The 13,475-nt window shown below is 37.3% G+C and overlaps 1 protein-coding gene across 2 annotated transcripts in view; it reads left to right on the forward strand.

The window, feature by feature from the left end:
• Positions 1-13,475, forward strand: part of KHDRBS2 (KH RNA binding domain containing, signal transduction associated 2) — a 567,387-nt gene that overhangs the window by 539,963 nt on the left and 13,949 nt on the right. For both annotated transcript variants that reach the window (XM_066361370.1, XM_066361371.1), the window contains one exon: positions 6,793-6,851. In XM_066361370.1, coding sequence (XP_066217467.1) covers positions 6,793-6,851 — 59 coding nt within the window. The remainder of the gene's footprint in view (positions 1-6,792; positions 6,852-13,475) is intronic.

The raw sequence follows: 13,475 nt of genomic DNA on the forward strand, positions 1-13,475 counted from the left end.
ATTATTTTATTCTCTCATTTATTCATTCAACAAACATTTACTGAATGCTTATTCATCTTCAAGGGATTACTTTAATTGCCAACTATATTATTTGGAGTATGGGATGTTTCCATAATGAAATCCAGAATTCAGCGGCCCAAGTAAAATAGTTTATCCTTCTATAACAGAATACCACAGGCATTCTGGCTTACAAACAACAGAAATTGTCCTGGTTATTGGCTCAGTGGTAGAACGTCGGCCTGGCATGTGGATGTCCTGGGTTTGATTCCTGGTCAGAGCACACAGGAGAGGCAATCATCTGCTTATCCACACATCCCCCATCATCTTTTCTTTCCCTCTCTCTCTTTCTTTCTATCTCTCTCTTCCCTTCCTACAGCCTTGACTCGATTGGTTTGAGCAAAGTTGGCTCTGGGCACTGAAGATGGCTCCATGACCTTGCCTCAGGTGCTAAAAAATAGCTCAATAACTGAGCAATGGATCAGAGGTGCAGATGGGCAGAGCATTGCCCAATAGAGGGGTTGTTGGGTGGATCCCCGTCAGGGTGCATGCAAGAGTCTGTCTGTCTGCCTCCATGCCTCTCACTTAATAAAAAAACAAAAAAAGAAGAAGAAAAAAGCAAAGAAATGTATTGCCTATAGTTCTGAAGACTGGAAGTCCCAGATCAAGATGCCAGCATGGCTGGGTTCTGTTAAAGCCCTTTTCTGGGTTGCAGATTGTTGTCTTTTTCTTGTATCCTCATATGATAGAGAGATCTAGAGAGCTTTCTGGGGTCCCCTTCGCTAAGAGTACTAATGCTCTTTATGATGGCATCACCCTCATGATATAATTACTTCTACAAAGCCCCAGCTCCTAATACCATCGCCTTGGGGCTTGAGACTTCAATATATGACTTGTGTTGAGACACAAAGATTCAGTCCATTGCACCATCATTGACATTAGACTTCCAAAGTGGCTCCAATTTAAAGGTAGTTACATGGAAGTTGAAAAGAAGTAGAGGACAAGGAATTTACTTTTGTGCAAATCATGAAGAATCTGTACACATCACCCTGCACATGGCCACTATCAAATGTAAGGAAGACTAGAAAATGTAGTTTTGAGAAGGTCAGTCTCTTATGGAAACAGAGACTAATGGATTTTAGAAGGAACAACTAAAAGTCTTCCATGGTCCAACCCCAGGACATCCAAATATGAGTGAATACCCTTCTTCTCATTAAACAAACAATTAAGCAAACACAGATACCTACCTTCTGTCCTAGAGAGGAAATCCAAGTTCAGTTCCAATTACTGCAACCAGCTCAAAATACAAAATCTCTGAGAGCTATGCAGACCTCTAAAGTGGGTTTTGATGTGGTTCTTTGAAATCTGGTGACCTATAAAGTAAAAACTTATCTTTTCTGCCCACTTCCCCATACAAAATACCCAATACAAAGTAGTAAAAAAAGAACTGAATAACTTCAATAAAAAGTTCTTTTGGGAAACACTGAAGGCTCCATAGGAAATAACAATTACAAAATCCTGCCAAACAGATTTCAACGACACATAAGCCACGGCATTGGAATAAGTTTTCTGACTGTGCATCTGGTAACTGCAGTTCTCTTTTCTGGAAAATTTCCTAGATTACTGGAAGGTTCTTTCTTATCCTAATGGATAAATGTCCTTATCCATGGTCATATGTGAGTGGAGTAAAGAAGAGCAACAGCCTCTTTGGGGACTTCACAGTTTTTGCAACATGCTGCCTTCTGGTGCATGTGTGGGGATATAAGGATCATTCCATGTGTGGGGACATAAGGATCATTCCATGTGTGGGGACATAAGGATCATTCCATGTGTGGGGACATAAGGATCATTCTAGGGCTCATAGGCCAATGAGAAGATGTGAGGCATCTCTGAGCAAACTCATTATTTTTTTATTTCTTGCTAGTAGAGTACAGAAACAATTTCTTTCTCTAATCCTATTGAGCCCCCACTTTTTGAACCCTCTCCCATTTTATATGCTAAAACTAACACGTAAATCAGACAGACATAACTTCCCTTAGCAAAGTTCTCTTCACTTTCGTTTCCTCTAAAAAAAAATGGTTCATTCTTATTTGAGCTTACATCTTTTGTAAACCTTCCTAAAAGCAACAAGGATTATTAACAGGATTTATCTGTCCCTTTCCCTCCTCCCAAGCCCCATAGTGCCAAAGTATACACAAGCCTATATATAGCCTGATGTCCAAGTCTTTACAGGCAATGGTATAACCATGGTTATGAGCTTTATTTTTAATTTTTTTAAATTTATTGATTTGAGAGAAGAGGGAGAGAGAAAGAGAGTAACACTGATTTGTTATTCCATTTATTTATACATTCATTGGTTAATACTTCTAGGTGTCCTGGCCAGGGATCAAATCTGCAACCTTGGCACATTGGCACAATGCACTGACCAGCTGAGCCACATGGCCAGCGTGGGCACCAATTTTTATGCTACAGCATTTTTTCTTGCACTCTTTACCCTTCCATTAAGCTAATTCTCTATGTTTGGAAGTTTTAATGGCAGTTTCTCACGTCTACATACTTAAATATTCAACTAAATTGTTGTAACTATGAGATTCAATATTCAGTGACTCCTAAAGGATAAAAAAATATTATTTTCATAACAATCCCAGAAGTCGGCAGTGGTTCAGAGTAAGTCTGTTTCAATGCGATCAGAGACAAGATCTTCCTGTAAGGAAGGATGTTTGTGACTTCCTCAGACATTGCCTTTATTTGCCTGATGTATGCTGGGTCATCACTTACAGTACTTTCTATCAACTGAGGAGATGATGGTGCGCAAGTCCAAGATGAGGTGCTTGTTCTTAAATTAAAAATGGCCTCAAGATTGCCACTGTTACTTCTGTGCCTATCCCGTGTTTCCTGACTTAGTCCCAAGGGCACATCTAGCTGCAAGGGTGGTTGGAGAGTGTATTTTTTGGTCCATGTAAAATATTCTCCTATGGAAGAAATGAGAAGTAATATTTAAATAAACAAAGGTATTGACTCTGGTTGAGTCCATTATGATTGTTTTTCCATTATTTTTTATTATCTATTATTTTACAAATGTCTTATATGTTCCACTTCTCCCCTTTTAGACTTCCAAAAATTTAAATTTGCTCTGGGTGTGTATGTATAATTTACAATAGCCAATAAATACAGCTTCTGTATCAGGGTCTCTCTTACCACTGTTCTCCCCACTCCTTCATCAATTAAAATTAAAATCTAATAAGAACATAGTAATGATATTTTTGTGGCTACTGGTGTTTATATAATACACGTTGGGAAACATAATCAGGCTTCCTTATAGAAAAGTTACCTTGAAGAAGGCAGGGAGAAGCTTCTACCAATGCTCGTATTTTTCTCTTCATCCCAGGGCTGCCACTTCTTGACCATCCAGGAAATCAGTGTAACAAGTCTCAGAAATTTGCCATACATTCATGAAGGTTCTCAATTGGGTTGCATCATTTTTATTAAGTTAGATATGTGAAAGGAGATACATATTCAGCCACCAGCCAATGGCCTTAGATTTCTACAATCTCAAATCATTAGAAAGATGGGAGGAAGACCATATTGCCATACATTTTTCCTAGATAGTTTGTATGTAGACCTCCTGCATGATGAAGGCTGGGTGAGATCATCTTATTGTTTCTAGCTACCTTGTAATGAAATTGAATTAGTGTATTACCAGTTGCCTCCCAGAAAATAAAAATGGCCAAACCTCTCTTTGTCTCTCTCTTCATCTCTAATATGTTTACTTTCATTCTTTTTGGTTTTTTTTATTTACTATTGATGAAATCTCAAGTATTTAATATAATGAGACCTATGAATTTGCCTTCAGGGAAATGGCAACCACATAATTTTAGGCTTTTCTTCTTTCTTTTCACCTTAACCCTTTGACATCTATCACCCACCCTCAGCTCTTGTACAATTTGGTATTTGATCTAAAGCCATTTTCTTGCTTCACTTTTATATATTTAAAAGGAAATTAGCCCCCTGGCCAGTTGGCTCAGTGGATATAGTGTCAGCATTCTGTGTGGACATCCTGAATTCGATGCCTGGTCAGGGCACACAGGAGAAGCTACCGCCTGCTTCCCCTCCTGAAGCCAGTGGTTTGATTGGTTCGAGCATGGCCCTGGGTGGCTCAAGAATGCTTGGTTGGTCCGAGCATCAGCCCCAGGTGCTGAGGATAGTTCAGTTGATTCAAGCATCAGCTCCAGATGGGGGTTGCTAGGTGAATCCTGGTTAAGGCGCATGCAGGAGTCTCACTATCTCCCCTCCTCTTACTTAAAAAAAAAAAGGCAATTAGCAATCTTGAGGTAATATATAAATTCATATGTAAATTTATAATTGTTAATCTTGAGTAAATTTTATTATTAATATTATTGAACTTATAAATGAATATTTAGACAAAGGACTTTAAATGAAGGAGCTTATTTGAGGTAAAAATACAATGTATTATAACTATTATTAGATCCCTAGGTAAATAAAAATGTACATTCACTATCCAAATATAAGGCCATTAAAATAATTTCTGCTTTTTGTATTACATTTTTTAAAAAGTATAACTTGGTTACATTCAGCTACTCATGTGAATAGTGTCTAATCTTCCTATGAGCAGTACAGTCTTTTATTCTATAAATATTTACAGAGCAGCTATTATGCGCCAAGCATTGTCGTTGACCAATTAGCCTGGAACAATGAGAGCAAGTGAGCTAAGGAGAGACCAAATCCTACACCAGGGAACTTTTACATTCTAGAAGTGAAAAAAAAAAAAGCCTAATAAATGAATAAACAAATGTGTGTTTGTGTAGTTGGTTATGTAAATGTACAGTACTAATTGATAAATACTTAGATGAGCAAAGCAAAGATGAGGGAATGCTGGTTAAAATTGATTAGTAAGAGAAACCTCTCATAAATGACATTCGAGCGAGTTCTGAAAGACTGAGAGAAGAGACAACTGAGTAGTTAGGAAAAGTGTATTTTGGGTAGTGGGAATGACAAACAGAAAGGTGCAGAGATGGTAATGAGTTTGTCATGGTCAGGAAGCAGCAGCGACAAGCCCAAAGTGCCCGCGGCAGACTGAGCAACAGGGAAAGTGGGGGTAAGGGGGTCTAAGAATACTGCGGGGCCAATTTGCATAGGCAAAACAAGATTTTTAAAAAAATTTTCTAAAGAATTTGGGAAGCTATTGATGGATTTTGAATAGGGAATTAACATGATCTAATTTACTTCTATAAGAATTATATTGACTGCTATGTGGACAATGGGAACTGAAGAAACAGGGCACAGAGACCCGTTAGAAGGAAATTGTGTTTGTTTAAGTGAGGCATGGTGAAACTAACCATGGTCAGAGCTGTGCAGATGTTTGGAAATGTTTAAGCTCTGAGTACATTGTGTAAAGAGATGTGAAAGAATTTGCTGTGAGATTAAACATTAGGTTTGAGAGAAAAGGAGACGACTCCACCGTTGTCAACATGAGTAACACTAATTAAGATGTCATTTATAAAGATTGGAAGCATTCAACAGGATCAAGTCGGAGTTGGAAAGAAAGTCAAGTTTCTATGTTTGGGTATGTTAAGTTTGACATCCAAATGGAAATGTACAGAAGGCAACTGTCGATATGAAACCAGAGTAGAGGGGAGGTGCCAAGGCTGGGCATAAATTTGGAGATCGTCGGAGCCGAAATGGTGTTAAAGCCACGGAAGTTGATAAGATTGCCTAGGGAGTACCAATAGAAAATAATTCTAATAACAGAGTCCCAGTAGTCTTCAGGGTTAAGAGGCTGGAAAATAAAGAGGTTCCAGCAGAGAAGACTGAGGAAATGAAGTGGGCTAATCAGACCCAACTCAGAGGGGCATCTCAAAAGCAACTGAAGTATTTGAAGGAGCAGAAAGTGATCAGCTGTGTTAAATGGTGCCAAGGTAAAAAGAGGACCAAGACCTGACCACTGGATTTGAAAATGTCCAGATATTGACCAGAGCTGTTTCGGTGGAGAGAAAAGCCTGACCGGAGTGTCTTCAAAAGGGGAGGCAGTGGGAAAGAGTGAACAGCGTCGCCCTCTTTTCAAGAAATTTTGCTGTGAAGAGGCAGAAAAAGAGATAATCGCTAAAAGGAAATGTTGGAGTGCAGGTGGGGGACTTTGTTGAGGCTAGAAAATATATAAAAGGCTTGGGTGCTAATAGGAATGGTGCCTTAATGGGGAAACTGTTGCCATCGGACAAAGTGAAGACAGTCACGGTGGGGGAAGACTTTAAGGAACTTGAGTAAGAAATGCAGGTAGAACGTACATGTTAAGGAAAAAGAAAGAGCTTATATAAGAAGTGCAAGGACATGCTGTGGAAGGCTAATGAGGAATCCAGTATAAATATAATTTCCGTGTTTGAAAGTGAAGATGAAATTGCTGCATATGTTTTAGGGTAGCAGCATCCAAAGTTATATACTATTGAATAGATTATCATCTTATATAGTATCTTTGTTTGGAAATAGACATTTTATAACTCTCCTCTTGAGAAGTTTTGAAGATTATACATGTGTTTTAGGGGAAATGTGATTTAAGAATTGAAGGCTAGAGATAAAGAAGTACTGAGGAGGCATGAGAAAATCAAAGAACCCTTGTCAATAACCACTTCTTTTCCTTCCTGCTTCTTTAGGATTGTGTTCTATGCCTAGAGGTTCTTGGGATACCACTTTAGCACACATCTGCTTTCAAATTCCATATGAGTTTCTGGGTTGATCCCGCTTGATTACAATAACACTGATTGCTGTCTAAATCTGTTGCAGTGTGCCTGAATACTATGACTACGGTCATGGAGTAAATGAGGATGCCTATGACAGCTACGGTAAGACCTTTTCTTTACTAAAAGTGTGAAATCAGAACATCCATCAGTCACTGACAACTCAGAAATTACTTCTATCTTTCTCCCCCCAGTTTTTACAGAAGTCCAGACTAAATTGATTTATGTAATTCCAGGGTGAGATTTGATGTACAGAGCCAGTGCCAGAAAATTGGACAGATCAATTTTGATCAATATTTCAAAAGCAATTATTCACAATCATAGATCATTTTCAACAGCAACACTGAGCATTCTGAATAGCGCCTCATACATTTCACTGTGTCCATTGTCTGACTCATTGATTTGACAATCACCATGTGTCTTTCCTGCTTTCACGAAGATCACCCATGTAATATAAAGTTAAAATATCCTTAAACTTTTTAAGGGTAGATATTGTAGCTTTCAAGTTATTTTTTATTAGTGTGCATCATTCTTTAAATTGCCAGCTAATACTTGGCTCATTTGAATTAATATTCAATAAGTATATTAGTCTATAAAATTAATTTCAAAACTGCATTGCTTAATTAAAATACATACCACTTACAAGTAATTGCAATTCAATACAGTAAGATTTTACTTGGTGCCTATGAAGTGTATAAATATAGTACACCACTTTGAAGCGTAGTTGCTGGTTTCTTAAAATACATCTGCAGCATCAACAATTGACCACCTTGAAAAACACTTAATTAAATGTTTCCAGTTCCAGATTTTTAACTAACATAATGCCAAGACCATTTTGTTTCTCTTCATGGGGTGCAGTAAAGGAGACAATGAATACCTGTCACCTTGTGAGGTTTCACATGACGAACATGTAGTGCTTCGTCGGAATGCAGTTCGGATGGTCCAGACTTCGGGAAGAAAGGCAGAATTACACCTTCCTGCACCCTCTGTCCCCAAATCAACTCATTTCTCTCCGTGGGCTCTCACTAGCTCAGAAATAGGAGTAGAAAAGTAAACCAACACTACCATTGTCATTCATAAGCTGAATACTTGTAGATATTTTTCTTACAGATTTCTTTATAATAAATTGAAATATTAAGTATTTTATTTATTTATTTATTCATTTTTTTTAGAGAGGAGAGAGAGTTAGAATGAGAGACAGAGAGAGAGAAAGGGGGGAGGAGCAGGAAGCATCAACTCCCATATATGCCTTGACCAGGCAAGCCCAGGGTTTTGAACCGGTGACCTCAGTGTTCCAAGTCAACGGTTTATCCACTGCGCCACCCCAGTTCAGGTGAAATATTAAGTATTTTTATCTTCATTTGATAATGAGGAAACTGAACCACAGAGGTTAACTCCTCTTCCGTTTTTATATCCTCATCAGTGGTTAGAATACTGTTAATGAATTGTTGCTACCACACATAGGGTACCTATTATAGCTCTGTGCTAAGCAATGCATAAAGAGGATTAGAGACTATGAAGATAATCCTCATTAAAGATTACACATATACCTATATAATCAATCCCCATTAGAATCCTGCGGTGTACAAACTCATATTGTCATCTGCATTTTACAAACGAGGAACTAAGGTTTCAGGCACTTAGTAACCTGTCTCAGTTAAACAATTAGCAAATGACATGGCAAGAATGTGAATTCAAGTTGGTCTCATTTCATTTCTGTTGTTGGGAGTGGGGCAGAGTTTTATGGACCCTGCAGGAAAGAACAGAATCTAGTACTTTAAACTTGAATTTGTCTTAAAGGAAAGATGTTCACTTGGTGATATTTCTCTAAATTCTTCCAACTGCTGTCCTACTTGGCTAAGAGGAGGAAGGTTTTCTATAGTATTTTATAGGAAAAATAACATAATTTATATAAAATGAGCACCAGGCTCACTCTTTCCCAGATTCCAGCTTCTCCAGCATCAATCACATTGACTAAACTTTCACCACTATGAGATAGAAGGATCTTTTCCAAAACAACTTAAATGTACTTTTAGAAATTATTTCACAGAAATAATAGAAGGGTAAGTTTGCGTAAGTCCAGCTCAGAGGGTGAGCTGCCGCAGAAAGTGCGGCTTTAATTTTGTTCTCTATTCTTCCCTCATTGGAAGGAAGGGATCGAAGGTACCACCTGGTCATTAATAAGACCAGTAACATTCCCTACCTGAGCCTTCTCCACAGCCACATCCAGGGGTCCTCCGGGGAGGAGTCCCACCTAACACTGCAGGGTTCTCTGAGTTCAACAGCGATGAGTGCATCTCCATTGTTCCAGGCGCATTCTCAATCAATTGAGGATCAATCTATGTGCCCTGTAAGATTAGTTACTGAGGGTGATAGATGAATACGGCACAGTATGAGCCTTTCTTTAATGCATTCAACTTTGGTGCACATACGTATTGCCAGGGTCTAGGAATATGAAGGAGTACAAGATGGACATTGTCCTTCCCTGGTTGCTACAGTCTACTGTTGAGAAACAAGGCTACATATAAAAAAAATGTGCCACATTATAAACCATGTGAGGCAATAGTTCTAGAGAAGGCCAGAGAACATTAATCTTAAATATTTATTGAATGGCTAACACATTTAAGCCATTGGTCTCAATTCTTCACGTACTACAATAAACAATCTCTTGAAGTTTACATTTTAATGAGACATTGTTTGTAAATCACTTTTTTAAAAATGAAATTTCATTTGCAAAATACAGTTATAATTTTTTACACTTGGCACATCAACCCGAGAAAAATCACAGCTAAGAGCTTTACTTCACAGCATTACATGCGCTGAAGTCAGTGGCAGGCATGGTGTTGATGATACATGACTTAGTAGTTGGTAATAAGAGAAGAAATTTCTATTTCCAAATTCTTTACATTTTATTTTTTATTGAATTTATTGGGGTGACATTGGTTAATAAAATTATATAAGTTTCAGGTGTATAATTCTATAATAAATCATCTGTATATTGCATTGTATGTTTACCACCCCGTCAGATATCCTTCCATTTAATATATTTGACCCCCTTTATTCCTTACATGTTAATACCATCTAAGGCAGGGGTCCCCAAACTATGGCCCGTGGGCCACATGCGGCCCCCTGAGGCCATTTATCCGGCCCCCACCGCACTTCTGGAAGGAGCACCTGTTTCATTGGTGGTCAGTGAGAGGAGCATAGTTCCCATTGAAATACTGGTCAGTTTGTTGATTTAAATTTACTTGTTCTTTATTTTAAATATTATATTTGTTCCTGTTTTTTTTTTTTACTTAAAAATAAGATATGTGCAGTGTGCATAAGGATTTGTTCATAGTTTTTTTTATACTCCAGCCCTCCAACGGTCTGAGGGACAGTGAACTGGCCCCCTGTGTAAAAAGTTTGGGGACCCCTGATCTAAGGCAACAGTGAAAAGAGTATGAATACAAACTATTGCTTCTCAGACCTAATGGGAATGCAAGAAGCATGGTCCGGAGACCAGGACTCACCTCTGTAACCCATGTGTCTTGCATTGTTATTTTGTTTTTTGGTTTTTTGTTTATTTGTTTTTTGGAGGTTTTTTTGCTGAGAACAGAGGCTGCTGACAAGCCAGGATTCCGGCAGCCCAAGCCCGAGTTCATTCCAACGCCCCATAGTAGTTTGGGTTTGCTGTGGCCCATCTGTGGTAAACACTGGGCAACAGAATAAGGGTCAGGGAACTCGGAAAAAAAGTGCCTAAGTTTTAAATGATGCAGACTTAAATTAATTTTATTTTATAAGAATTATTTTTGCCACAGGTTTTTAGAAATCTAAGCAGATACATATAAGTCTGATTAACCTAAAGAATAAGTTAATTCTTTTCTTACTTTAAAAACAATTCATACACACTATAGAAAATTTAGGTAAAAAAAGAAGGATATTTAAATTACTCTAAATTAACTACTACATTTGCTCATTCTTTACTTTTTGTTATATATCAATATTTTACTAATTTTTAGTCCATCATATGTTTTATTTTTAAAAGACACAATTTAGACCTCTTTGTAAAAGTTTCTTTGAGATTTTGCTATCATCAAATAAAGAACAGTTTTCTTTCACTTCTTAATCACTGTTTGTACCTTGAGAAAATGCAGGATTTAATATATTTTCATTAATATTTTAGTATGTTCAGTTGAAAAGGAGATACCCTCTTCTTTTGTGTAACCAGGAAATAAAGAAAATACTTGTATGTCCACCCATATTGTCAGCAGATTTAAATTTGGATAATTCTCATATTCTCATATCCTTTGGAGACAATTTTCCAAGTCAACTGATGAGAAATAGTAAGACCTCAGCATCATAACCTCGAAGTCTAATTAAATTAATATGCATTACACATTTTAGCTTTTGGAATTTAGTATTATGTAGAGGGAGATTTAAGTACATGGTTCTCGGCAATGTGTTGCTCACCCTATGATATCCAAGCAGGCAGAAGAAAAAATTTGAATGCGATATAGAACAGTGATTTGAGAACTCAGTTATGTCATATATAGATTGATGTTTTTCAGTTAATTTTCCATACCTCACATAGCAACTAGAATCCAGTTATAATTTATCTTTAGTGAACTGTGCACAATCTTTTATTTATTTATTTATTTATTTATTTATTTATTTATTTATTTATTTATTTATTTTTGTATTTTTCTGAAGCTGGAAACGGGGAGAGACAGACAGACTCCCGCATGCGCCCGACCGGGATCCACCCGGCACGCCCACCAGGGGCGACGCTCTGCCCACCAGGGGGTGATGCTCTGCCCCTCTGGGGCGTCGCTCTGCCGCGACCAGAGCCACTCTAGCGCCTGGGGCAGAGGCCAAGGAGCCATCCCCAGCAATCGGGCCATCTTTTGCTCCAATGGAGCCTTGGCTGCGGGAGGGGAAGAGAGAGACAGAGAGGAAGGGGGGAGCAGAGAAGCAGATGGGCGCTTCTCCTATGTACCCTGGCCGGGAATCGAACCTGGGTCCTCTGCACGCCAGGCCGACGCTCTACCGCTGAGCCAACCGGCCAGGGCCTTGCACAATCTTTTAAATCCATTACATTTACTCCAAAATATAACTCTTTCATCTTCGTTTATTTGTTCACTCTCATTCAGAATTAGTAATTTCTCTCTTACATTTTGGCTCTATAATGGGTACAGGTATTATTCTCAATGTGTGTGTATAAAATAAATAGCCCCGATTCAGTTTTCTGGCAATGCCCCCCCTCAGACATTAGGAAGGAGGATCATGGTCAGTTATGTGGACTCCTCTCCTGCTCAGGTCGCTGGAAGGACCTGGGGGTCACACTGAGGCATTAGGAAGGGAGCGTTCTGTGGGATAACTGCGGCCTGCATTCAAAAGACTCCGGATGGTAGCTCTCATTCAGAATTCCTTCATTAATGGTCTTAAATAAATGATTAGAAGTAAAAATCCAGTCATTCAATGTGACTTCACTCTGAATCCTCACACACTGTGTTGTGTGTATCACCAGATGAAATTGTATTTGCCTCTTTGGGGCCTATAATTCATATTGAAGTAGTGATTATTTTGGCTTCCAAGAAAATCGTGTATCCTTTTGGGCTTTAAAACACTTAAATTATTCAAGATACTTGCAGATTTAATATTAAATATGAAATTATTTGTCTTATAGGAGTATAAATAGAAAAGTTTAAATATTAAAATAAACAATAAGAGGAAATTACAATATAATTATTATATTATTTAATATTTAATGTTTTAATATTTATTAAATATTTTATTCATGTTAAATAATTATTTAATTAACATTTAAATATTAAGTTTCTGATAACTTGAGTTTATTTTTGGAAACTGAGTATTTCATTTACAGGAATTTCAAATCAGTTTCTGCATTTTAAAAATATTTCTTAATTTATCAGTCATTACAATTGTTTCAATAAGTCTAATTAGGTTATAATTCAATAAGAGAGAATTTTAAACACAGTACATAGATCAGCCTGGCTAAGGAATACTTCATGTAAGAAACACCCCTAAATTTTCTTTGAGACTGACAGCTAAGAATGGACAGCGATATTCTCTACTAGGAGAAAAGAGCTGTTTATTGAAACATGTTTAATGTATGAACTAAAGAACTAATTATGAATCCATTCTTTAGTGGCATTTGAGATGACAGCTGTGTGGAACCAAAAAGGATAATATTAATACACTATCTTGAAATCAATGAAAGCGAAAAAGAATTTTTGTTGCCATATTTTAGGACATTTGAATGCCTTAAGTCAAGGCAATTGCAGAACATGAATGTATGGATTTTGTGCTGAAAAGCTGGAATGATTATTCTCCCATTTTGAAAATAAGCCTGACATGGATTAATCTGCAAAACAGCAAAAGAAAATGAAGCTAACTGGTCATCATGTCAGCCATGTGATTCCAGAACAAAGACTGTCTATTTTTAACAGTAAATAGAAGGAGAAATTGGAGGAAATTGATTTTACAAATGAAGATGAGTTCTCTTAGTATGGTCAAGATTCTGTCAGCTGTTTTAAAAAATACTGTATACAAGCTATTTTTCTTAGGCTTTATAAATATTGAAGTTATTACATAATAAAATATTGAGAATAATACTATGACTTATTCAATTTTATTTTAATATAGATTTTTGAACTTTATAATTGAAAGACTAATGACACTGTATTTTAAAATTCAGTTGTAAAATTAACTTAAAAAATTTAAGTT

The sequence above is a fragment of the Saccopteryx leptura genome, chromosome 1 (genome assembly GCF_036850995.1).
Source record: "Saccopteryx leptura isolate mSacLep1 chromosome 1, mSacLep1_pri_phased_curated, whole genome shotgun sequence".
NCBI classification, from domain to species: Eukaryota; Metazoa; Chordata; class Mammalia; order Chiroptera; family Emballonuridae; genus Saccopteryx; species Saccopteryx leptura.